General features: G+C 40.6%; 1 protein-coding gene across 1 annotated transcript; it reads right to left on the bottom strand.

Annotated features, from left to right (window-relative positions):
• Nucleotides 1-21,749: 21,749 nt before the first annotated feature.
• Nucleotides 21,750-24,277, bottom strand: LOC149776960 (beta-1,3-galactosyltransferase 1-like). Its single transcript, XM_089942699.1, has one exon. It carries the CDS (start codon nucleotides 24,227-24,229, stop codon nucleotides 23,003-23,005), a length of 1,227 nt encoding a protein of 408 aa, XP_089798825.1. The 5' UTR covers nucleotides 24,230-24,277; the 3' UTR covers nucleotides 21,750-23,002.
• Between the last annotated feature and the right edge of the window lie 3,386 nt (nucleotides 24,278-27,663).

The raw sequence follows: 27,663 nt of genomic DNA, 5'->3' as shown, positions 1-27,663 counted from the left end.
GCATACTTTTCTATAAAGATATTGCCATTGTACCCTTGTATCTTTATGGAAGAACGAGGATTGACTTTAGCTCCATACAAACAATAAATGGAAGTCCTTTGTGGATTCGAAAAACGTGCATCCCATTTATCTCCTGGATGTCATACTTACAGCAAAAATTACAATGGTTGAGGGATCGAACAGATTTGCCAGAAACAGAACAATCACAATGGCACGAAAAATTATTGAAATGTTTTCAACTGTTTAACGAGACAGTATAAGACGAAGCAGCCAAACCTACTCTTAAAGATTTCAAGAAAGTCATGAAAAGCGAATGAAACCAAAAAACAACAAAGACGATGACAGAAATCGCCACATGGATGGAAAAAGAAAAAGAAACAATAGAAGTGTTTCAAACTCAAATATCTACTTGATAACACTTTCGCCTACTCCAAGACTTGAAGAAACGAAAGCTTGGGTCTAAAACATGATGTTGACACCCTATTAAGCAGAATGAAAAGAAAGAACGAAGACCAAATTAAAAAAATTAAATCAAGAACTGCCAGAAGAAATGATTACAGCTCCTACTCCTAATGCTCGTCGGAAACATCAAGCATCGCAATTCAATTCAACACAGAAACAACTTAAGAGCAGTGCTGAGCATGGCCGATTTATTCTAGGAGCAAGAACAACAGCAAACCACAAGGATAACCTTTAGACTGCATTAACTATAATCCTGCTGATGGTTATATGAGGAATTCGTAGAACCAAACTCAAAAGTTCACGTCTGCAAACTGCACGACAATTGTGATAAAAAAAAAAAAAAAAAAAAAACAATTGACGTACATGTTACACAAGCCAATTCGACGCAAAGCTCCCAGAAGACAAAGGAAAGTAGCCGAAATTGATTATAAATGATAGGCGGATTTATGTAATGTCTATCGTTCAGCGTATTGCTGTCGAGGTTTTAAATACTTGTTTTGTGTCGTTGATGTATTTTCAAAATCAACATGGGTAGTTTCTTTGACTTGTAAAACAAGTTCAGAGTTAGTGCGAGTTTAAAAATTGTTTTGAATCAAAGTAGTTGACATCTTCTACGATGGCAACAGATAACGGCACCGAAATTTCATAACCAATCATTTCAACAAGAGTTGAAGAAAGACGTTGTCGTTCTTTTTTTTTTTTCACCACCGAAAATCCTGAAACAAAAGCTAGTGATGTGGAACGTTTTCAAAGAACTTTTAAAGAACTAATGTAGAAATATTTTACACATTAACACACTCTTAAATACATGGACTTGTTTTAACGTCATATCAAGGCTTACACTTGCTCTTGTTACCGTAGCATCGGCTGTGCTCCAGAAGAAATGACACCAGAATATAAAGCGATGGTGTTTGATCGATTGTTTTGAACGTCAAAACCCACAAAAGAGAAAGAAGTGTTAAACACCGGAGATTGGGTTCGCATTGGAAAAACACACACACTACATTTACGAAAACGATTCTCCAGTGAATTGTAACAGATGTATTATGTGTACAATGGAGTCGCTCAACAATGAGGACATGGTTTAGGAGATATGTCTAAATCAGCTCTCGTTCGGTGACATCTTAAAACTGACAATAACTCGAGGATCGCATGCTTTAAAAGATGCAGGGTTGACATAAGGTAAAGTATTTCTCCAAAATGTACTCAGCGACGATCAAAACCCTAAAGAACGAGGGAAAATGTGTTTAAACTAGAAAAGATCTAGGGCGTCAAGACACCCCGGTAACGACTCTATTGTCTTCAAGACACCCCGGTAACGACTTTATTGTCTTAAACTAAGAGATAGAAAAAGCAAAACAAGTTTCGCAAAATTCAACAAATAATTTCATGCTCTAAATTTATAAAAAAAATATTTTAGAGGAACGTACACCATTGTGAATTAAATCCCAAACAATACTGTCAGTTTTATTAAAGTCCAAATGTATAAAGTATTCAGAATTAATTTCAATTGCCCTAAATGTGTTGAGGTACCGAGAGCCTCAAATAGATGACATACCAACAGTCTCGATAAATTACATTTATATAATCCAGAATATCTTTGATTTAATTTACAATAAACCCAAAGGGTATTTTAGTCCAAAATGTCAATGATCAATTTGTAATTTGTAATAATTTCGATAAATATTTGATTACACAAAGACTGATGTTAAGATGGGAACGAATAAGTTTGTTGATCACAACCTTTGTGTAATCCCAACTTGACCAATGTCGCAATAAGTTTTTCAGAAAAACTCAATGATATTAATGGAAAATTACCCCCTTGCTGTGAATAAAATAGAATCATCTAAGGATTGAATATGGAGAAAAATCGTGGGACTGCCTAGCGTCAAGGGAAATTGAATATGGAATTTTTTTTTTTTTTTTTTTTTTTTATAAATTTTTAAAATAAAATTTAAAAAAAAAAAGGGGGTAGGCAATTGAAAGTCATTCTCTTTTCGAGAAATATGGGTGGCCCTGAAAAGGGCCTTTGGTTTCATCATTATCTTCTTTTATTTCCTCCACTTCTGTAGCCATCTTCTAACTTTTGTCATTATTTCTGTCTTCTTCTTTATTTCTGATTCAGGCATCCAGTCCGGGTGACCCATAGCTCGGAATTTCTCCTGTATTCGTATCCAGTTATTGTTGAGTTTCTCAAAGCTTTCTTTTCTCTTTCTATTTTCTTCTTCTTTTCTTTCCTTAGTCCACTTTTCTTTGATGTTCTTTACCTCTTCCGTCATCACTTTCCTCATTACTTCTTCCGTTTTTGTCAGCTGGTCCAACCCCCATTTTACGTATCGCCACTCCGTCCAAATCAATATCTTTTCTAAGAAGTACCTGACTTCGATGACATTTTCAACTGCTTCCTTTAAACTTCCCACTCTTACATAAGGCGGGTCAATCAATCCTCTAAGTCTCTTTTCCTCTTCTTCCATCATTCCTGTTACTATCTCCTTTGCTTCCTTCAAATTATTAAAACAGTCGAGACACTTTTCTAATTTGAATTCTTTCTCTATCTTTTCCATGACAAACGTAACATCTACTATCCAATAATAAATGCCTATCAAATGATTCAGTAACGCTGTTGCTACCACCATTTTCTTTGTCTTTATTCCGTGGAATGGGTTCTAATGGCTAAACTGTTAGCTTTATAGTTAAAGCGCGGACGTGATGGAAAACATCCCCCTAAGACATAAAATTGATCTTACCTAGATCATGACCAAACAACGCGCGGACGTGAAGGAAAACATTTACTTTTCTCATTTCATATGATCTACTATTCACATACGTGAACCATCAATAAACAAACCCCAAATCTACTATTTACACACTCAAATCATTAAAACTAAATCCATAATCTACTATCCATACAATCGTACGTCAGCCTTTACAAAACCCAAACTATACTCTCCACATATGCTAAGAAACAATCAAGAAACCCATGATCTACTATTCACACAAACTTACGTGAGCAGTTACAAGCACAAACACAAACACACAAACACATACACTCGCACTATGAAAAAAGAGTCAGTATTTATATTCACACTACTCTACCTACACACATTGGCAAATGGATAGTTATTTCTTTTCTAGAGTATTGGGTAGCCCTGAAAAGGGCTGTTTTTTTTGTTTGGAACTTCATGAACACCTGGTTAATGGTGGCACCTTCCAGGCCTGGCGCCACATACACATCTTGTTCCCCAGTTGTTTTTTTACTTTTTTTGGGGAGAGAGCAGAGGCAGGATATGTGGCTTCAGAATCCCAATTTTCGGTCTCTGGGATTCTGAAATTTCTTCTTCTTCTCTCCTTTTCCTCCTCTTCTTTGTTTCTTCTCTCCTCCTCCTCCTCTTCTTTGTATCTTCTCTCCGCCTCTTCTTTGTATCTTCTCTCCTCCTCTTCTTTGTTTCTTCTTTCCTCCTCCTCTCTCATCCTTCCCTCTTCGACAATGGCCTCCGCGGCCAGTTCATTTAGTATGCACCTGGCATATTCCAGATGCACATGAAGTTCCAACAGTTTCGCCAGTCTCGTGTTCATTCTGGTGTTGATCAATCAACAAGGGTAGCTGGACTGCCGAACGAGTTTCAATTTATAGTGAAAGCGCGGACGTGAAGGAAAACATCCCCCTAAAAACATAAAATTGATCTTACCTAGATCGTGACCAAACAACGCTCGGACCTAAAAGAAACACTCACTTTTTTATACTGCTCATCACTATTCTAAAAAATTTTCATTAATCACTTCAATAGACTATTCACATACGCAAAGCAATAAAATCAAACCCCCAAATCTACTATCCCCACACCTCAAACAGCCAAAAAAAACCAAAACAAACATCATCTTAATCTACTATCCACACCAACGTACGTGAGCGGTTACAAACACAAACACAGAAACACACAAACACATACACTCACACTATTAAAAAAAGAGTTAGTGTTTATATTCACACTACTCTACCTACACACATTGGCAAATTGATGGTTATTTCTTTTCTAGAGTATTGGGGTAGCCCTGAAAAGGGCTATTGTTTTTTGTTTTTTGTTTTTTTTTTGTTTGCTATGGCAATCTTTTAGTTTCTAAGAATGCGATGTCCTCTGAGGATAGACTTTCTGGCGATAGGTCTGCTTCTTCGGAAAGAGAAGAAGAACTCTTTGGTGTCGATACGACAATCGACAAAGCCTCTGTCAGCTTCAGGTTGCTGCTGCTGCTGCTGTTGTTGTTGTTGCTGTTGCTGCTGTCTCTGAAGTCTGTACTTCTCTGTCCATTCTTCTTTCTCCCTGTTCACTTCTTCTCTGAAGAGCTCTTCTATCAGGCCTTCAGTGACTTTTAACATTCTCACGTTCTCTATCTCTTCTGGCTTCGGTATCAGACTGTGTCTGACCCTATGCAAATTCACGTAGGCTTCGTTTAGCTTAGCTAGTTTGGAGCACATCTTCGTAGGAGGATGAGTCGACAATGGATGGTTAGACTGGAAACTGCCCTGGTTCTTAAAGTCAAAGCGCGGACGTGAAGGAAAACATCCCCTCCACGGTTTTCGAGTCGCAACGTTCAGTGAGTGTCATGAGAGGGATAGTAAGAAATTAAAGAGCATCAATCAAACATTCTTATAGCCAAACAAAAAAAGACAAAGGCATTTTTTCAAAACACAACATTTTTTATTCAAAAATCACTTAACACTAAACAACAACTCTAACATTTTTTAACAATAATCCAACATTATAACATCAAACATTTTTTTTCTTCAAATGACAAACATTTTTTTCTCAATTCACACTCTACTTTAAACAGGGATGACAACGTTGTGAATGAAATTGTGATTTCCACTGTTGGAAATGATTAGGCCATTGATGGACACTACGTTTCCTAGCTTGAGACAAAAGATAAGCATAATGGTCACAAAACCATCGATCTACTTCCACATCGTTTCTTGAAGAAGAATGACGAGGATCAAAATGAGTCACTAAATGTTCTAAGGAATAGCCCAGGCTGCGATGATGCAGAAAATACACACAGTACTGTCCACACACCAAGGAATCTGTGCCTTGTAATTTCACATTATTGAATCGGGTGGTCTGAGCATTTCTTCTCATAAAGTCGATGATATCGTCTTCCAAAGGGGGCAATCCATACGAATCGAAATATTCCACACATCCTTCTTGAGGAAAGTAAACGGCTACCCAGTGGGTTCCTGGGAGATGACTGTCGTCCGTGTTGATCACATAAGCTTGATGGTCTTGAGGTTTGCGATGAGGGAGTTCATCTTTAGCACAGACGACACGATTCCAAGAAGCCGTGTACGAACTGTGGTTCAAAAGGTAATAAAGTTCCCAGGTATCCATGTTTTGTGTTTTTTTTTCTTCTTCTTCACAGGTAATAATAAGTCATCAATTCGATCCTGACTTTTTGCTTGAAAATGTCTGACGAATAACCGTTTCTTCGTTTCGTCTCCTCACTCTGATTCAGGAGAGCTTCGATACGATGGATCTCTTGAGTGGTTAATGGTGGACAAGAATGTTCACGCAAGTCTTTATACCACTGGTGCAACACGTCTTCGTCCGAGATGAGACTCCAAGCTTCGTCCAGATACTCGTCAAATTTTTCTTCTTGACTCAGCATCAGGCATTTGTCGTGTTGAATTTGACTGGGATGATCGTTTTGACATCCATAACACTCTTTCTTGATCAATTTCGTCATTTTTTCGACCAAGTGTTTGGCAAAACAGCAGACTAAATGGGCTTCTTGTTCTGGCCATCTTGACTTCATTATGATATCTTCTTCGTCTTTGTCTTGGAATTCTCCTTCCACAGTCTCCTCACATTCCATCTTTAAAGTTTCTCCACTAGGTAAAGAGGGATAACAGTCTTCCATGGCTTCTAGTAATCTAGAATGACTTCTCTCAAACTGTTGATTTCTATGGTATTATCGAATTCTGCATACAGGATGACGTTCAACGTTACATCAGGGACTCGTTCTTTAAACTGAATTTCCACACGAATCTGGCCTGATTTTATAGGGTGGAAATGTCCCTCGTCGCTGCCTTGGTCTGGAGTGAAATCGAAAGCCCACAAAGCGTAGCCTCCTGCATAATCCTCGTACGTAATGCCGTGACTGGTGTTGGTTCCTAACTGTCCAGTGGCTTCGTACAGGGACAAGTACGATCTCAAGTAATTCTTCTTCTCAAAGTTAGGTTCGAAAGGTCTGGTACACAAGGTCTTGCCATCGCGACTGACTTCGATCTTGGACACGCCAAAGTGTTGAAAGTTGAAAGGATTTTTAGCGATAGCTCCGTTGAAGGCTTCATTCTCGACCATACCAAGGATCAAACGTTTGGGTAGCTGTCCTTGGAACAGATGATTTTCGATCATGTATCGCTGTCCCCTAGGAATAGTGAAAGTTTTCACGTCTGACTGATGTCGTTACCTACTTTAGGTAACACTTCCACACGGCGTACGTAGAGTCTGGCTTCTTGGATTTTGGTTTTGTAATCGTCAGCATCAGTAAATAAATGGAAAGCGGTACTGCTCCGATTCAGTCTCAGGCGGACATCCACCCCGTTCAGCAAATACTTTTCTTGCAACCACATGTCCAGATGTAAACGATCCATCAGTTCTAAACTTTGGTCGGTTCCCGTGATTCTCTTTCTTCGTTCTACAAATCCCTCATTGATTGTTTTTGATTTGGGGTCATCACCAAGATTTTTTTCGTCAAATTGCTCCACTTCGTCAGGTTCCCATAGCACACAAGCATTGAGATGAGTGTTCTTGGCGTCTATTCCGTAGGTCAAGAGATTTTCCAAGTAGGCACGATAAGGGTAAGTATCCATGCTGCTACTGACTAGTTTGTTATTCAAGTACAAGTCCACTCCGCTAAACAAGGAATGCATGAAATTGTTGACGGGAGATACTTTCTCGTCACCATCTATATCACCTCCATTCTTATCTAGAACTTTGACTTTCAGGTACAAGTAACTGCTATTCAGATCGATGTAATCTTCGGGTTGTCCCTTGATTTCAAACTCGATGGGAGCAGAATCGGTCAATGAGGAAACGGGATGAAATTCCACCCATTGGGATTCTTGCATCGTCATCATGGTGGGGGGCATGGCAAACAGATCCAGTTCCGTCTTGGAACAAGCGCATGACTCTCGATGCATCATTTTTTTTCTCTTTCTCAATAATCGAAAACGTCTAAGTCTCGAACGGTTCTTCTTTTCTTGATCTTTCTCGCTTGAAGTCTGGTGAAAGGGTGTTTTCTTCGTCGTCTCTTTCTGCCTTGTCCTTGCTGAATGCCTGGCTCGGTAGCGTGCAGGGCATTTATAGGTGTGTCTCGGCGGCCCAAAAGGTCTTTGCCCGTTTGCAGCAAGACATTTTTGCCTGCCCTCATGAAGGCTTCTTTAGGGTTTTGTTTGTCGACGATGACATTTTGGAGAAATTCTTTGCCTTGCGTCAGTGCCGCATCTTTCAAGGCGTGCAATCCGCGTGTCACCATCGGTTTTAACACCGGGGCCACCGAACGAAAGGCCGATTTTAACATATCTCCTAAACCGTGTCCTCGCTGTCGAGCAACCCTCGGTACACTGGATACATGACTTACGAGTCGTGAGAAAACCGTTTTCGAAAATGGAGTTTCACCGTGACTTTTCCTTTGGTGAATGGAATATTTTGTCCCAAATCTCCTTTTATAGCAATGTTGACCGTGTCCAAATACGACTTGCTGACGGGCAAATAATGAGGATGTACAAATTCGCGGTGGACGTGATAGGTGTTTCCACCTTCCTCGTCATTGGTTGTGGTACTATCCACTTTGAAAGGAATGACACGCAGTAATGGTACGGAGGTGTGTCCCACCACGTTGTACTCCACCACATCGGAGTACACAAACATCAAATTCAGTCCTTGGTTCAGTTCTACCAGTTTTCCAAAAGATTTGTAAAAATCCATATTATTGTTGATCTTGGGGCTCCAATTGTTTGACACGTCGTTTGCCCACTTTACGGGTTCTGCGTTCGAGAATGCTTTTAATGTCGTACACGTCGTCTTCTTTTTTGGTCACACGTTGTAACTCGGGCAAATAAAACGTTCCTTTGAGCACTTCTCCGTTCATGTCTTCCAATGTATAGACGGCAGGATGACGGCCATGCACTCGTCCAGTGACGCGAAACAATTCGGTCGTCCAGTTAGGTAAGTAACCTTTGTCGAAAGTGCGTTTGGTTTTGCCAATGCGCACCCAATCTCCTACGGCCAACTCTCCACTTTTCCTGGGGACAGCCCTCGTCGGGGACGTACCGAACAGGCGCTCAAACACCAACACTTCGTTGTCGGGAGTCACGTCTTGCGGGGCACGTCCGATGCTTCGATGGTAAAATTGGTTGTACGCTTGCACCAGGTGCGGTAAGATGTCGATGTACTTCAGAGTGTGGTGATGCGTAAAATATTTCCACATGCGTTCTTTCAAAGTGCGTTGAAAACGTTCCACGATGCTGGCTTTGGTTTCGGGATTCTCGGTGGTAAAAAAATGAATGTCACGTTTCTTTAATTCTTTTTGGAAAGCTTGGTTCAGAAATTCAGTGCCTTTGTCCGTTTGCCATCGAAGAGGGTGACGACCGCTTTGTTTCAACACCCGTTGCAGGGCTCGCACTAACTCGCTGCTGGATTTGGAAGTCAAGGGCACGACCCAGGCAAATTTGGAAAAGACGTCGATGACACAAAACAAATATTTGTAGCCACGATTGTAGCTGGCCAAATGAGAGACATCGGCTAAATCGGCTTGCCATTGATGATCGATGCCTTCCACTCGGGTGCGACTTCTGGCAAACTTGCGTCGAATGGGTTTGTGTAAAGTGTAGGTAGCTTGTTCTTGTAACCATCGTTGCACTTGAGGTAAACGAAGACTTTTCAGTCGAGTTTTGGCATCACGATACAATTTTTGAACTCCTGCGTAACCTGCAGGATGCGAGGGATCGTAGTAAATGCTGGCTAAGACTTTTTCCATTTTTATTTTTTTGTGTTGGTTGGTGTGTTAATAAGTCACCCACTCTTCGGTGATGCTACTTTGGGTGGGTCGAAAGGGTGGTTTAGAAACGGATTTACGTGTCCGATGGGCTACGGGAGTAGAAGTCGAAGGTAGTGGTGGTGGTGGAGGTGGCAATGGAATGGCTTTGGTTTTCTTTTCTTTTTTCACTTCTGGTTTCCCTTCTTTCTTTTTCACTTCTGTCGAAGGAGGAGTGGACATAATCTTTTTAACCCAAGCTTTCATTTCTTCTCGTTGGGGTGTGGGGGACGGGGTCAACAATGATGCTGCAATCTTACGCGAAATGGGAGCTGCTGACGGTGTTTGAAACACTTCTCCCATCTCTTCTTCCTCAGGCCTTCGTGGGGTAGCATCTCTGGTGACCCCTGGGGATGGTAGTAGTGGTGGTGGTGGTAATGATGATGGTGCTGGACCTTTCATCAAGGTCTTAAAATCTTTCAGAGTGGGTAGAGGTGTTTCGTCTAAAGCTTTCTGGTGAAAGAGTTGCAGTCGTTTCAAAAGTTGACCGTACTTTTGCGATTTTTCTGTTTCGGACAAATCTTGGCGATCCATCAAGGACTGCAATTCGTGTTGTAACTGGGACATCTCGCTCAAATTGGGATTGGGAGGTAAATGCGGGGTGCGTTGTTCTTGCCACCGATGGTATTCCATCCATCGTTTGTAAGGTACTAAAGCTAGTTTTCGTCCTTCCATGGGGTTGTCAGGGGTCGATTCTGAGATTTTGGGACTTCCGAGGGCCTTTTTATCTTGCTCCCACCAGTCCTCCCAACATGGTTCCCAAGACTCCTTTCAGTATGGGGCCTAACAAAAAAGGCAAAATGCCTCCACGTTGGACCAACATATTCTTCTTTTGACGAATGGGAATTTTCTTTTGAACCATTTGGCGAAGAACGTGACGATGTTTGCTTAAGCATTGTTTCTGGTGTTTGGACAAAGGGATCGTGCCTTTCAAAACGTTCAAACAACATTCGCACACGGTATCGATGACCTCTTTGGAGGCCGATTGAATGAGTTTTTTTTCGTAGAGGTGGAGAAGCTTTGGACAGGACAGATAACATGTCCCCATGTTTGACTAAACGTGGTGGTAGTCCTTTTCTTTTCTTTCCTTGGGGTTTTCTGGAGGGTGACATCTTTGAGTCTTCAGGAGCACCAAAAAGCACTGATACCCCCGACTTGGTCACAGGTCTTTTTTATACTGGAACGCTTCGCCACTGATTGTCTTTACGTCGTATCAGTTTGAGGACAGGCATGACACGTTGTGGAGGGGTACGCAACGGATTAAATCGAGTCAGTTCTTGCTTGGACAAATCCAGTAAACTTTGTAACATGCCCGATCTTTCTTGGACTTTGATTTTGGGAGAAGGTACTTTGTGAGCAGCAGCCACTGCCACTAAATTGGAGGGTCCTGCCACTGGGGAAGTTCTTTTTGGGGTCATTAACGGAGAAGTTCTTGGTGTGATCAACGTCTCCAAGTACTCTTCAGTTCTTGGTGTCATTAATGGAGAAGTGAATGAACGTGAGGCTTCCGGAGACGCAGTCACTGCCGTGGCAGGTCGTGGTTTGCGAGTGTAAAGTTGCGTCCTGGCCGAAGTGCCTCTCTTGCGACTAGTTTTCTTCTGTGGACTTTTCTTTTTCTGGGGGCTTCTTTTCTTTTTCCGGGGTGGTGTCTGATAAGAGGAGGGTCCCGCCACTGGAGAAGTTCTTCTTCTTGGGGACCTGGTCTTTTTCTTTTTCTTCTTGGGGCTTCGTTGGACTTTTTCTTGGGGATAACTTTGTGGGCATTAGGATCCCATCTTAAGAGAGAGCGAATGATGACCCCTCCTAGAGTACCGCTCCCTCCAGGTTTCAAAATGATTTGTTTTTTGGTTTGAGTGTCGATGCGGGGATCGGCCAGTTGGACCAAAGCGTCTTTGTTTCGATCGAAAAAGCGTTGGGTTTGGTGAGGAATCTGAATGATTCCTTGGAGTATTTGACGTGCCGTCACCGTGAACCATCGTAAGACTTCTCTGAGACTAGCTTCTAAGACACGAGCTCGTATTTGTGGATTTTTTTCTCGACTGATGCCATACAAGGCACGAATCAATTTGACGGGAAGATGCGACTGAAGGGACGTCATGTTCACACTGTGTGAGACAGACGAAAAGGGTCTGAGGTTTTTATAGATTTTTTTTATGTGGAGTGAAATTAAGTCGAGGACGGCGACGTGTACAGGACAGGCCCTCCGTCTTGGCACCAGTGGTGAAACAAGTGGGTACGAAATTGCAAATCCTCGGGGGTCGTAGGTTTCAAATCGACGAGTAAATAGGCGTGTGGAGTTTGAGTGGCATCGTCGTACGCCTGAGTCAGCCAAGGCGTTCCTAACTGTTTGGCTAAGACTTGCACTTGCGATTTATCTCGAGGGCTTTTAAACAAGACCACGTAATGCGCATTGAGACTGATGGTGCGATGGGCTTTACTTTGTTGAAACAAATTTTGAGTGATGTAAACGACACTGGCATTACGGTGATGCCCTTTGCGCGTGAACCACAGTTTAATTTCTTCTTCGTCTTCTCCTAACATGTCGAAATGACCAAATGGGTTTGACGGGAGTCAGAGACGATGCCGTCGTCTTCTTTAGGAATGCCTTCCACAAACACGATGGAATCGCCTTGACTTTCTCGCAAGAGGCTGTACGCCGATTGCCACTCTTTGTAACACCACACGATCCGTTGAGATGGACAATCGATCAAATGATGTTTATGTTTGATCAAACGTTTGACGAATTGGGTTTTGCCTGAACCGCTAGGTCCAGCAATGAGCATGTTAAAGGGATGGCGAAGATACAAAGCCTCCCAACTGGCACGATCTAAGTGTTCGTCGATGACTTTGACAGTAGAGGAAGAGGGAGCAGAGACAGCAGAGGTAGCCATAGTGTGAGGAATGTCACTTGTGACACGAAAACAAACAAGACAAGAGTTTATATACTTTTTTCAGAACACGTTTATTGAATGTTTTTTCAAACATGAATACGAAAGACAAAAATACATAAAAGCCAAAGGCTTAAGTACAAGAATAAAAGGCACATGATAACCATTAACGTGGAATAAAAACAATTGTTTGTACAACAACATGTTTTGGGTAATGTTCTAACCAGTTCTATAGTAGGGGGTAAGGTCACACAAGTGTCCTCCCGAAAGGGTCTTTCAGGCCTGTCCACGACAGTTCCGTCCTGGGTGACGGGTTCTTCTGGCACCGTCACTAACACTGGTTGAAAAGTAACTTTTTTCCTTGAACAACTCTCGTGCATACTGGGCCACTTCTTGGGTCCAAGCCTCAAAATCCCATTCTTTCCAGGCACGGACATCTGTCCAATGGGGATGTAAGTCACAAGCTACACACACATCGTCACACACGTCTTGGGTAGCTAAAAGTTGACGAATCTTTTTTTCCTGTTGAGGTCGAGAAGTATCCAGATGAAAACGCAAGGCTTTGAGCAAAAGGAGTTTTTCGTGACCATTTCAGGCCATTGAGGTGGTAAGTACTTATCGTAAAGAGTCCACAAAGAATCGGCTGGTAAACGAAATCCCAGAAAACAAGTCACTAAGACACACACCACTTGTCGACCCAAATTGAATGGATACAGTTCTTGTAATAATCGATGGTAATGATCCACGGTTTGAATATGGTCATTGAGTTCCTTCCACGGAATCTGTTGGATTACATGCGATAAAAGTCGTGGCATGGCAACCTGTTTTTATAGTCTCTTTGTTTCGGAAACAATACACGTACTTTCTAGCCAGACATCTTCGTTCTCCAGTGGGGAATTTAAATGTTGCATACTGTAACCGAAACGTCAGATTTCGTTTAGATGTTTCCTCTTCCGCTAAGTAGATTCCACGTAAAATATGTCGGTAATCCTTTACCTTGTCTTCCTCAATGTGTTGTACTAGGTGAATCTCGAAGTAACCAAAATGATCAACACGTGGATCATCGGGGGCTTGGAAGTATTGAATAAGGTCTGACCACTGAAACAATTTCTGACGAATCAGTTCTCTTACACCATTCAGGTACCAGTGGTTAAAGATCTGGTGACGTAACGGATGCAACTGTTCTTTACGTTTGACTTGTATTTTGACCAGCTCTCGGTAAATGCGTTCTCTCAACTCCACAGGCAAAGCACAAATGTTCTCGTGTAAAGTATCCATGAACAGATTATGGTAAGTTACTTCAATGTCTCGGTCCCACTAAGGGTAAGTAATGACAATTCGGTGACCATCGAGCATGTTCTACGTAGGCCGAATCTTGAGGTTCCCAGTAATGAAGTGACACACCGCAACTGAAGCACTTGACTTTATCTCCTTCGCCCAAGTAGAAAAATCCGGCTCTGGCTAATTCTTCGGGGGTCGGTCCTCCCAGATACTTAGGCCATTTTCCTTTGAACGATTGAAGACGATTTTCAAAGTCGCAGTATTCCGACAAACGCACAGGAAACGAATATTCGTCTTTCACAGGTTCGTTTCGATGAGGGTTGGGTGACATGAACAGGAGTTTACTCAGGGCTGGATGACATCCGTAGTGGGGTAGACGTGAAGGTGAACATTCCCCTTTAAAACGAAACCCAGTAAAATGTCCAAGAGGACGAGCGGCATCACTTTCGCATCCCTCAGGTTTGACACGCACAGAATCACTTTCCATGATAGGGGTAGTGACACTAAAGTTCCCATGATGCTTTACGGCATCGCTAAGGTCACAACGTAAAGCATCGTACCCATCGCAAGGCTCAAAATCGCATTCCACTTCAGAAGCCTCACACTTGAATTGTGCCTTTCTAAACAATTTGTTTTGTGTTTCTCTGAAAGTATTCATCTTGTTCGCTCGGTCTTGGTAGTCACAATGAACTATCGATCTTGCCTAGGGTTCCTTTTTTATATACAGACCAATACCGATGTGACCGTACGGTAAGGTGAAATGATTGGGAAGTCGCACTCGCTTCTGGTACACGATTTGATAGACTTTTTCCAAGGGCCGACTGACGATGTGGTGAGTGGGTAAACGTACAATCTTGTTCGGTTGATAGGTGGTCACTTTAAAGTGTTCATCCTCTCCCGATTGCAAGGCTTCTTTCAATACCCCAAAGTTGACCACTCAACTGGTACGATAATTCAGAGTCAGTCCTTTCACTTTGCACGTCGTGTGCACTTCTTGTTTGTCCCGGTATTCGTAGCCGTAATTTTTGGGACCGCCACTCACGAAACTTAGAATCTTGTCGTCGGGATGCTCGTCTGTCCAGGCTCCTAAACGGTCTCCTTCGATGTCAGGGTGCTGTTGACTCGGGTGATGGATGTAAATGCAACTGTCCGTGTCAAAGTACAGGACGCGTTCCCCTAACAGTTCTAAAGCTTCGTACAATTTTAAGCGAGCATGGGCTGTCACGTAAGCCGCAATGATGACATTTCCAAAAGGGTCGTCTTGTACAAAGTCCAGATCTTCTTCGTAACTGACCAAGATCAAATTCTCTCGAACGACGTCCACGTGTTTCATGTATTTGGTTTTGTCGTGAATCATCTGGAAGTAGTGGGAAGGTTCTGTCAAATATTCCGTCTTGGGTAAACACGGTCGTTGTGCCATTTTACCCCACAAGCAATTTAACATCACTTTGGCAAACGATCGCCTGCCTTCGTTTTTCTCGATGTGGTCTAAAGAGATGCCTTCTTGTTCATAGTATTTCTCTTTGAATTGTATTTGGTCTTCGGGAGTGTGACACCAGGAAGGATAGCCGCTGGCTTCTTGTTTCAGTTTCAAAAAGGCATCCACGTAGTCAGCGAAAATGCCTTTCTGACTGGGATCACCCTTGTGGTATTGTTGTGTCTTGGGAAAGTGGCAAATTTCGTACACTTCTAACAGTTGGTATCCCATGTCCAGAGCTTTGAACAATTCTACGCTGACCCAGGTTCCCGTCAAGGCACGTTCTTCCTGGGTTTGCTGACAAGGTTGGTCTTGGTTGCACGTTTCGGCACAAGTACGGCACAATGGAAACATCAGTTTGCCTTGACAATGGTGAGGTAACACGGGATGGTACAAGTCCGTGGGAGGCAAAACTTTACACTTGATCAAGCCTTCGTATTGTCGAATGTTTTTCAGGTCGATGTGTTCCGTCAGCAATTGCGGGTGCCCTACAGGAAAACGACAATATTTGCACACGTAGGGATACAGCGAACACACGTCCAAGTATTTGATTTCTTCTCCTTTCTCTTCGTCGGCTTGGTACAGCAAACAGGTGGCATTGGTCCTTCCTCCGTACAAACTATCCCTCGGGTTCAGCGGGTCCATGAACTGGTAACTTTCCACGAGGCGTTTAAACTCGGGATCGGTTTTCATACGGTGATCGTACTCGTGTTCCCACATTTCCACCACTTGGTATTCTTGCTGTTCTAACTTTAGGCGTCGCTGACAAGTGTCCTGGTACAAGTCTTCCATGGTTCGTTGCAAAAACTGATTTTTAGTGCCACGGTCAGGATAACAGACGGGACATCCGTGAAATAAGCAACCGTTAAACTCGTACACGATCTTGGGGTTTTCTAAGTCCCAGCCATCTACCGAATACGTTCCGATGGTCTTTTCACCCCCTCCGTTGCGAGCATGCTGAATCCATTTGTCTTCCTTGTCGCACAAGTAATGTAACCAACGTAGGGCTTTGACCGAGTATTGACGTTTGACAAAGTTGGTCGTTTGAGGACTGATGACAGCCACGGTGTTGTCAGGCATGAATCGTTGTCGATACACTAAGGAACACGCTTTGGCAATGGTGCAAGCTTCTTTCAAAGGATCGACCCCTCCGTGTTCCATGAACAGTTCTCGAAATTTTCCACAGCAACGCCGTAAAATGTCCACGTCGGAACGACAATACTTTAGCATTTCTTCCTGAAAGTCGAAAGGGTCCGAGGCGTGAGCCTGGTACCAAGCGTAGAAAGCTTCTCGTTGTTCGGTACGCATGTTGTCGGGGTCGTAATAGTGAGCCTCAGGTAAATGGGGTAGAACGACGTGTTGATTGGCTTCCGTATTGAAAAAGTGTGGAAAGTACTCTTTAGCCATTTCTGTCATTCCAAACGTTTTAGGCATTCGACTCAAAGGCATGGCCAAGTAGCTCATCGAATCTTTAAACTGTACTTGTCCCACTTGCATGAAAATGATTTTGGCTCCGTTGAAAGTCACTTTAGGACGCTCGGTGCCTTGTTCCGTATAGTACCTCAAAAGAAACTGTCCATCGTATCCGGAGAAATTGTGAGCCATCACCGTGGCATGACGATGACAATCTCCGTAACGTTCGATGTCCTCTTGGCTCCACGTCTTGTCGATGGGGTCTAAGACCCATTGGGCAAAATCGGCTAACGTGTTAGGTCCCGAAAGATTTTTTCACGCCTTCCGGGAATCTTGCTGCAGTGAGGGCAATGACTGAAAATAGGTTCTTGAATGCACTTCTCGCACGCTCGATGAGCCACGCAGAAATTAGGAATGTGAATGCCGGTCTCTTGCATGCATTCAAAATCGAAAAAGATGAAATTGCCTTTCTTCTTGTGACCGTCCTCTTTCTCTGGTGGAGGTTGGTATTTTTGCACGTAGCATTGGTGTTCCAAGTCCACGATGTGGTGACAAATGTGACATTTTTTCTTTCCTCGACATACGTGTCCCTTGGTACTATTGGTACGTATGCCTTGTCCACACGTAGGGCACAATCTCAGGAGTTGACAAGCACATTGCTGCTGTGAACCTTGCGTCTTCAGATGTTGTTGGTAACAGGTAGGGCTGACAAACGTGCGCAGACAAGTTGAACAAGGCACTGGTCCTTCGCTCAGACAGGGTGGAGAGGCCAAACATCCTGGGCATTTCCATCCACAATGTTTGTATTGCTCTCGATTATTATAACCACGGTCACATTTCTCACAGTAATATTTGTATCCCAGGAATCCGGTGATAGTGGTAATGGTATCGAAATGGTCATCGTGATAATAGACATGAATGTATTTTCCGTCCTTAAAGTCTTGGCCTCGAAACAACAGAGGTCCGCGCACTTCTTGAGGGTGCACTTTCAAGGTGTATCGTGGAGCTAGGGCATCTTGCAATTTTTGCATCTCAGGAATGCCACAGGGTGTATCTTTGGACAGGCCAGCTTGTTGCAACAGGAGTTCTGCTTCGTTTCGTTGTTTGGCTCGGTCCGATTGTTGAATTGTTTTCCAGGCTCTTTTCCATTCTACTGTGTCGTTCTTGTTGGCATAGGTTCGTCCCACCACGATGGCACGGGCTAAACACATCTGGTCTTGAGGGTTGTGAATTCGGACGAGACTCTTTTTGGTGTTGCGAAGGTCGTCCACCAATAACATCTTTTTGCGTCCAGTCCCTTGAGGAGGAGAGACGTGGGTCATGTCCAGTGTGGCTTTTCCATCGGTGATGTCAAACTGGTCATTAGATTGTTGTACGTGTTGAATCTTGTCCATGACTTTGGAAGCGGTCAATTCTGCAGGGGTGCTAAACTCGATCCAAACAGGGGATTTCAAACCGTCGTGTTGTATGGAAAGTCTCAAGCGATCGTCTTCTTTGGGTTGACATTGTCGCTTGAGTGCGGTGAGCAAAGAATCCCACACCCCAGTGATGAACACTTCTGCTTTCTCTAACGGTACTTCAGCCTTGAAATCTTTAAACTTGACCGTGTATTTGTAAGCCGTGGTTCTAAATTTTCTAGAGGAGCGCTTTTCCGTCTCTCGAATGGAATAGTACTTTTCAGGGTTGACTAAGGGTGGCGAACTTGGTTTAGAGGGTTCAAATTCTGGTTCACTCATGTCCTCTTCATAATCACTGGCATGAATTTGTGCCAAGACTTCAGCCCTGGTACGAGGCGATAGATCACGTTTCTGCCTCTTACTTTCTTCTTCTTTCTTCTCGAATGAATAGGATCGTTTCATCTTGACTGAAAAACGTGAAATGACTCAAGTTTAAACACCATAGACTAATTTATAGTCATGGCAGACCAGCGTATATAAAAGGGTGTGTGTCTTGTCCTTTCACTATTCATTTCACTCTCAAGCTGAGCACAACGATGGAAGAGACTAGCCAAATCGAACGTTTCGTCAGAGCTTTGCGAGGGGTCATTAGAAAATTCTCTTCAGACCAGCCCACGGACTACTCTCCTTCCTTTCGAGATAAAAGTCAAGATACTTGCTATATCTGTCAGAAGAAAGGGCATTGGTCTTCAGAGTGTCCAGACCGTCAAAAAAGAAAAAAAAAGGGCTAAAAAAGACAAAAGTCAAGATACCTGTTATTATTGTCAAGAAAAAGGACATTGGTCTCCAGATTGCCCAAAAAAGAAACAAGAGGAGTCAGAAGAAAAGAGGAATTCTTCAGAAGAAGAGAGGGATTCTTCAGAGGAAGAGAGGGATTCTTCAGAGGAAGAAGAGGAAGAAAGAAGACAATTCTATTTACAAGACGCAAAGAAACAGGAGAAGAAAAGAAGAAGGGAAGAAAATGAGGAGAAAGAAGAGGAAAAGAGGGTGAAGAAATTCAAAAAAACAGAGAGACTAAACAAAGAGAAAGAAGAAGTACATGAACTATTAATTAAAGTGTTCTGTTGTGAATTGGATTGTAACAATGGATAAAAGAATAAATTAATTATATAAGGTAAGTGTCTTTGAGTTTTGATTTTAAAATAAGAACGTACACTCACGCACTCATACAAAGACACGTACTATAGGGGGTAAAATGGTTTTTTTTTTGAGTTATTGGCAAATTGAAAGGCTATCTCTTTTCGAGAAATGTGGGTGGCCCTGAAAAGGGCCTTTTTTTTTGGTGCAGGGGTGAGTTTAAGCAATCAACTTTAACTGCCTTAAGCCTTTGCCACGGCCAAGGCCTACGTCTGGACTGCGTAATGTTGATGATGATTGGGTTGAAATCACTAAGGGTGGTACGGTAGGCTTAGTCACAGGGTTGACGTGTTTAGCTCGGGAAGGTCGTATTCTCTTCGGTCGTAATAAAGAAGTCTGATACATTTGTTTCAGACTTCTTAACTCCGCTAAAATGTCCAACAGTACCGTAACCGTTTGATTTTCACCCTCTTGTTTCTTTGCTGCTACTTCTTCTTGCTGTTGTTTTTTTCTTACCTCTTCTTCTTGCTGCTGTTGTAGGAGAAAAGCTTGTTCCGCTTCCTTTTGTCGTTGTATAAATTTCTCCAATTCTTCTTTCTGTCTCTGTCTAAAATTCTCCACTTGCGGTAATGAAGAAGGTAACGAAGGTTCCGGAACAAATTCTTGCGAGGTAAGAAAATCCACAAAATCCCAATTCACCTCTTCTGAAAGTAAGTCAGGGTTCCCTTGGGCAGTCTCCCCTGCTGGTGCACCCCAATGGATCGTTTTCTGAGTTTCCGTCATGTTGAATCACTGTCACATAGATTGACTGTACACAAGCCCTAGCGAATCTATATAGACCAAGTGACGTCACAGACTGCTCTCTTCGGATTGGATGCGGGCTGACTGAATTTTGTAACGCGTGTTCGGATTGGTGAATGAACTCAATCCGTTTCAATCCTTCCTCTACCTATAAATAAGCGCAGTTCACTGCATTGATTCACCTGTTCTCGTCGCTTCAAGATGTGGACCACAGTCGAATCATCCACCCTTGTGTCTTCAATGATGTTTAGGACGGACATGCTCATGTATGTCCGGTCCAAGTGGACCGTTGTCGACAAGTCAGACACCAGTCTGTGGATACGAAGAGTGTACGTAGAAAGACAAGGATGCCTCAAGAGGACACTGATTTATGTCCCTCCAGTAAGACGCAGCTTGAGGACAAGAAGATGCCGCAGATGCCCTTTATGTTAATGGATATATTAACATAAACCCAAAGGCCCTTTTCAGGGCCACCCATATTTCTCGAAAAGAGAATGACTTTCAATTGCCTACCCCTTTTTTTTAAAAAAAAAACCAAAAAAAAACCATCCCATATTCAATTTCCCTTGACGCTAGACAGTCCCACGATTTTTCTCCATATTCAATTCCCCTTGACGCTAGAGTGGCCCAGGGTTTTTCTCCATGTTCAATTTCCCTTGACGCTTAAGTGGCCCAGGGTTTTTCTCCATGTTAAATTTCCCTTGACGCTATAGTGGCCGGGGGGGGGGGGGGGGTCTGTAATGCTAATTCCCATTGACGCTAAAGTGGCCCCATTCACTACTCACGGTCTAGAACTCAAATGCAAGTAAACATCTATTTATAACTTACATACAAGACATAAGTCAGGTCAAGAACACAATGGAATCTAAATCTGCATAAAACCCATATAAATTCACTTAAACACTTTTGGCGAAGGGAGTAATTCCTTATCTACACCACAGCATAATGTGGTATTACAAGTGATCAGATTTCAGTGTGTGGACAATAATATGTGTATTATCTTCATCGATGCATTCTTGAATTTCCATTAGAACATTTAGTGACTGATTTGACCTTGAGTACATTAGAAGCGATGACAAATAGAAAGGGGGTATCGTGAACAATTCCGCTATCATTTTCTTCAGGACAGACACACAGTGTGTATCATTGGCAAAATGTCTCTCTTGTTTTAGTATTAGTCTTTGTGTTGTGTGGTAGATGGGTTAGCATGTAAATAGTGTTATGTCATTTCCGATATATTGTTCTTCACACATGCCTATTACGATGTAAACAAAGTAACACATGACGAGCTTGGCATCGCTACTGGAAACAGTTAATCCATAATTAACCCGATGGTAAGTGACAAGGTATCATGTAGAACAATTCTGTTTTGTTTAGATTGACCTTGACCTATCATATCTGTATTCTATGATCAACCAGATGACCATGGCATTTTCTTTATAGACAGTACAATCTGAAATATTTCATATTTCTGGCATTCAACACACAAGTATGAAACAGACAAAACATTTATATTATTCTTTCTTATGTTACCAATATGCTACTTTTAATTAGTTGCGGATTTATAAATTGATTAATTTATTAGTTAATCAGACAATGACATATAACCAACAGAGATTAAAACGCATTCACTCCCAAAACAACGGTATCTTAGCATAACGCATGCATAATTTGAATCAGCTAACTATGGCAAATAATTGGCTTCTCACCGAAATCCAGCAAGATCACGTATCCACCTGCTTTTAGTACATTTTGGTACATGCTTTTGTTGCTGACTTTAACTGGGACTGGTTGCACCAAGAAATGGCATGAATTTGAAAACAGTGTCCACGTTCTTGTATATTGTAGCACACGTGTCTATCCTTTTGATAACAGACCATCTCGTAACATAAGGTCATAAAAAAAAGACTTCGAATTCCGGGGTAGATAGCTGTGCAGATCGTACGACAGTGACACACAAATGTGAGATTAAACGGTTTCTATATGTCCTTAGGTTCCCTTGAGCAAATTTTCATCAGTTTTAGCACGTGGACTACATTTGTATACAGGCAGCTCTCTAATTATTTTGTCGGCCAAAACGTCAAAGGCTGAAGACTATCTAGGCGAATGTGGACATTTGGTTGTTGCATAATAATTAGTTTTTCTCGAGTTTTTCTTCATAAAAATTCATATGCTGGTATGCATTTGATAGGCTCCTCTAGATGAAAAATGAACTTTATTATCATCAAGATACACAAGTTTGTTTTGTCCTTTATCCCCATCAACTTCATCGGTCAGCTGCACATTGTTTAGTATCAGAATGGATAATTGGACCGAGGGCAGATGGGCCACGGGTTTTGAGTTACAACAAATCTGATTATTTGATGTATACTCCTATTTTGTTTTTGTTATGAAAATATTACAAACTCACACGGTTGATATAGTGTTTATTATGTTAATACCTCAATGAAGAAATTGAAATTAATTAAGTTTGTCATATTAAAACCTGCAATCATTGCAAAATGCAAGGTGTGGCTTTATGTTCTGTGATTATGAATGTCCTACACGTCTCTCATAATAGTAAAATTTAAACTTGTGACTTTTTGTCCTGTTACATTCTGTCCTATATTCTGATTTTTTGGTTGTAATACTGTATGGTGCAAAAGAGCTCTATACATCATAAAAATGCTCAGTTATCTGATGTTTACGTAATAATGTCCAGTCCTTATAAGTACATTGAAATCCTAAGTCAAATAAATGTATGACTAACACAAATAGGTATACGTTATAACAGACATTGAACCATACAAGGTAGATCTCGGTAACATGTTTATCCTCTCTGGCCACATTAGTGCGCGCGCGCGCGTGTGTGTGTGTGTGTGTGTGTGTGTGTGTTGAGATTAGTAGTGTAACACCCACCCACCCCAGTTGCAGAGATTGCTTGGAAGTTTCCTACGCCCTGATTGAGAAAGTTGGTTAATATATTTTTGAAAACTAGTAATTCAATATCCCACTTTCATGTTCATTTATCATATGCTTTTGAAAGAATCCTTACAATGGTTAAATCATGCAAAGCATTAGGTTGTAGACAACTGAAGTGTGGTGTTTCGATTTAGATGAGTAAAATGCATTAGTTCCCACATTTTCTGAATTACATCTGTCCTTAATTCTGCTGAGATAAACATATCACACTGGGGTCCCAGCCGCTCGAAACAATTTCTAACTTCATTTTCATAGAAGCTAAAGTTCGGTTTCAAATAATACCTTAGTACTTGTGATACATTTCTCCATATCAACCCGTAAAGATACACATCGTCAATCCAAATAAATGGCGTAAAGTGGGCTGCCTTCAGGACTTCGGGTATCACATCTAATGACATAATTACAGCAAACCCACTACAATATATTGGATAGAACTTCATGCCTTGAAGACCTAATAGTTTTAATTCCTGGTCTGTTACGTACCAGCGCGATGTGTTGTCCCTCATTATGGGACTGTCCACTTGATGGTTGCATAATAGATATCTACTCTTCTTTGACAACTGTGGGTATAGGTCCTTCATGAAAATCCTCATGTCAAATGCAATATCTTCGTCTACTTTAATAACCATTTTTGCATTCATGCAATTCTCAGTGATCCACCGATATCCCATGACCCCTTTATTGGTTAAATTTCGATAAGAGTCAAGAAAATCACCTTGTAGAATGTCCTGAAATTGCTGAAACTCGTTATCAATTAGAGACTGTTCAACCTGTGATTGAATTCTTCCCAGAAGAAACAAAGCCCGCGTGGTACCATACTCTTTGTAATAAGTATTATTGGCCATTGTACTTCGAACAAGTGCTCTCTTTTCAAAGCTTTTTGGAGTGGAATGGATGATAATTAATGCAGACAGATCACTGACGTCTCTGCAAAGGTCTGGATTGTTCAGCAGGTACTTTGTCCACAGGGCACAGGGGATGAACATATGATTTCTCTTTGGACTCTTGGATTTGATAGATATATATTTGATATTTTCTGTAACACTAACATTGCTCATTGAGACGTGTTCTGTTTTACGATAGTGTGCAGGAGTCATTAAGTTGGAGTTGTTTTTTTCCTCACTGAAAGAATTATGTGTAAATGTCATAGTAATATCTCTCTGAAATCCAAAACCAATTACTTTCGAACTTGTTTTGCTCTGAAGGCTGAGCAGATTCAATCCAAGACAAGCCAAGGTGAACATTAATATCATTACTATACCCCTTTTTAGTGTAGGAACTAATGCGTACATTATCCTTCTATTCCTGTTGTTCTTCGACATTCTTCGGTAGTAAGATAAGGGCGTGTCTGTCTAAATCGTTGTACCAATGATGTTCTGTTAAATACAGACAAACATGGAATAATAGTGTTACGCTATCTTTAACAACTTGTGTCAAGCTTGGAATTATCAAGGTTTAGAATGCACCATATCAAAGCAAACAATTTTTGATCATCTTAATAACAAATATAAATATAAATAAACTGCAAGTACTCTTAATTGACAAATCGGTTGTTTGCTGTTGCAAGAATCAGCATCAGGTGCAGTTTGTGTTGTGGAAAACTAAACATCACAAAGGCATATTGGAAGGTATATTTCTATGCATATTTTTCGATTTTGAAGTCATGCCATTACTATGTCAATATATACACACCATTTTTTTACAAACCTTTTTAACTTAAATACTTTGAATACAAAAACCTTGTTCTCACAATTAAGCAAAAAAGATTTTGAAGTAGACAATACAATTGTATCTGCATGGTTTATGCATATGTAAATGACCTGAATAGAATTTGATACCATTATAAAAAATAATTAAAATCTTTTTTTAAATGTATGAATTTCGGACATTTTTGTCTACAGTGGGGTATACCTGTTTTACAAAAAGGAATACAGCTTTTCGTTTTTCAAGGTATGTATGTATTTATATATTACCAAATTATATTTAAATTCACATGTATATTCAAGTCAAGTAGACGAGTTTCGACACCAGGTCAAGCTGTTCTTGAAATTATTTGATAGCTTCGTAACACCATCGGACTTTACCTGTCCACCGATTATTGCCAATACTGGTTATATCAGGATCTTTCTTTGACTATGTTAGGAAAATTACTGGTTCCAACAGCACAAGAAGTAACTGATATTACGCATGACAGTTAATATCTTGTCAGAAATGTCAAGTACTTCTTCCATTTCTAACTGTGTTGATATGTAATCTTTGAAGTTAGTAGAATTTAAAGTTCGTTATTAAATTATTATACTATTTAAAAATATGTAATGTCCTTTATAAAGTATACATAATTAAGGACTGTAAAACATGTCTGAGGAACATCATGGATCATACATTCAAAGTCGTCAATAATAACAGTTCCAACAACAAGATCTGGAAGTATGTCAAGAAATGCCAATCTGACCCAATTTATTACGTGTTCACAAAATCATTAACAACATATTTTTTGTAATTGCAGGTAGTGTATATTACACAAACTTTGAAGAGATGCTTTATATATATATATATATATATATATATATATATATATATATATATATATATATATATATATATATATATATATATATATATATATATATATATATATATATGCATGTATGTATGTATGTATGTATGTATGGGAATTCTTACTTTCTGTCACATGAAGATGCGTTCCTACTCCATGAATCCTCATTGAATCATTTAGAGAATAGGCCAAAGCTTGAGTAATAAAACAGTGTGCAGTCAGATTTTACCGTATATGCCTGAACACATGTTCCTCTCACTTGCAAAGATAGTTTTCTTATTAGATCTGAATGTAATACATTTCAAACTGACAATCTACCACAGGTAGTATTTCCATTTATCTTTAGTAAATGTCAAATTAGATTAATACAAACACATATATAAAGAAAACAAGTACACATAGGAAATAAGTACATATCTACAAAATTTAATGTAGTCCAAGTTTTCCATGGGTTTTTGTCTACCTCCTAAGTCCCTTAAAGTCATTACACGGGTTACAGACTAATCATATTACTAATTATTACAAGCATAGACTATGTGACGAATTACTAAATTACCCCTCATACTAGTAAATGAAAACACTAGAAGCAAAATGATACCTTCAGATGGTGAACTAGTGAATTTTAAACTTACAAGAGGACATCTATTCAGAGCCGATGCTTGATTTTAACATAATGTATTCGTTCTGAACAGCTCTTAGGTGAATGGGGTGCATCTGTTACTTACGAGAATGAAATGAACAGGAAAAGTTTTTTTCTATGCTTTCCTGTACGTTCTATTTGCGTTCCTCTTTCACTTTAATTTATTACGATTTTATTGTACATTTTAATAAATCAATACCATGATCTGATACCTAACGTTTACAACAATGGAGCTAGTTTCTCATTTTATGCTAGTGTTGGGAAATTTCATTCAATTGAAAGTGCTGAGCTGATTTAGTGAAGCACGGTTTGGATTAATATAAAAAAATCGTGCTTCATTAAACCAGCTCAACCCTTTAAACTGAATAATATTTTACATCACTAGCACTTAATATAAAAAGCAGAGATTCACTAAATCAACTCGGCACTTTCAATTGAATGAAATTTCCCATCACTAGCATGACATGAGGGAATGGTTCTGTTATTGTAACAGTTAGATACCAGCATTGATTTCTTAAAATGAAACAAAATCAATAAAATTTGTACTAAATCGAGGTGATGGAGGAATGCAAATAAAAGGTAGAAGCTAGAAATAAGATATCTACCTCGTGTCTTGTATCAGATACTTTGGAGAAATGGTTTTTGAATTGTAATGCATCTCAACCTTGTGGTTGAATTGTCAAGAATCACAAGTATTGTGGATCGTAAAATAGCTTCAGCTTTTATTAATATGAATTCAGTACACATAGAGAGATCACAGTTTGAAAGAGATTATTTCGTAAAAGTTGCTCGCTGATTGGCATTGAACCTGTTTGTTGTACAGCAGTGAAAATAGCCTTCAAATGAGTAGAAAGCATTTATGTGTCATGCGAATTTTCCTCTACAAAATACTCATCGATATTTTGTTTCCAAAATTTGCATAGTTTCAGTAAGATTACTAGATTGTATCGAATTCAATTTCCCTCTACGTTTGTGATGAAGTTCTGCAAGTATTGTCATGTGATCCGAACGATGCAACACATAGGACCGATTTAGTTCAAGACAGGTTAGGGAAACCATGGAGAAGCAACAGGACCCTTTTTGATTGTCTAGCTCGGGGCACATTAAATGTTATATATTGTGATAGATACTGTAGTTGCCCATTTGGTCGGGGCACATTACATGTTATATATTGTGATAGATTCTGTAGTTGCCCATTTGGTCAGGGCACATTAAATGTTATATATTGTGATAGATTCTGTAGTTGCCCATTTGGTCGGGGCACATTAAATGTTATATATTGTGATAGATTCTGTAGTTGCCCATTTGATCGGGGCACATTAGATGTTATATATTGTGATAGATTCTGTAGTTGCCCATTTGGTCAAGAATCCTATAGGCATTAGTTTTTTTTATAGCTTAATAGAAACTGAACCCAGTTTTATAATGAATTCCGAACAGACTAATGTCCGGTGTACGAGGTATCACTTGAAAATGGCTTGGAAGCAAGAGTTTTCTGCACTATCTCATTCTTATTTCAGACTACATATTTAGAAGTTTTATGTCAAGCATTGTGTAGA

Source organism: Sinohyriopsis cumingii, chromosome 18, assembly GCF_028554795.1.
Source record: "Sinohyriopsis cumingii isolate HCF-2022 chromosome 18, ASM2855479v2, whole genome shotgun sequence".
NCBI classification, from domain to species: Eukaryota; Metazoa; Mollusca; class Bivalvia; order Unionida; family Unionidae; genus Sinohyriopsis; species Sinohyriopsis cumingii.
This window is presented reverse-complemented; position numbering and strand designations above follow the sequence as displayed.

What these genes read in the sequence shown, in the direction of transcription:
- LOC149776960 (XM_089942699.1), bottom strand. Translation starts at nt 24,229, where the DNA reads ATGTCGAAGAACAACAGGAATAGAAGGATAATGTACGCATTAGTTCCT.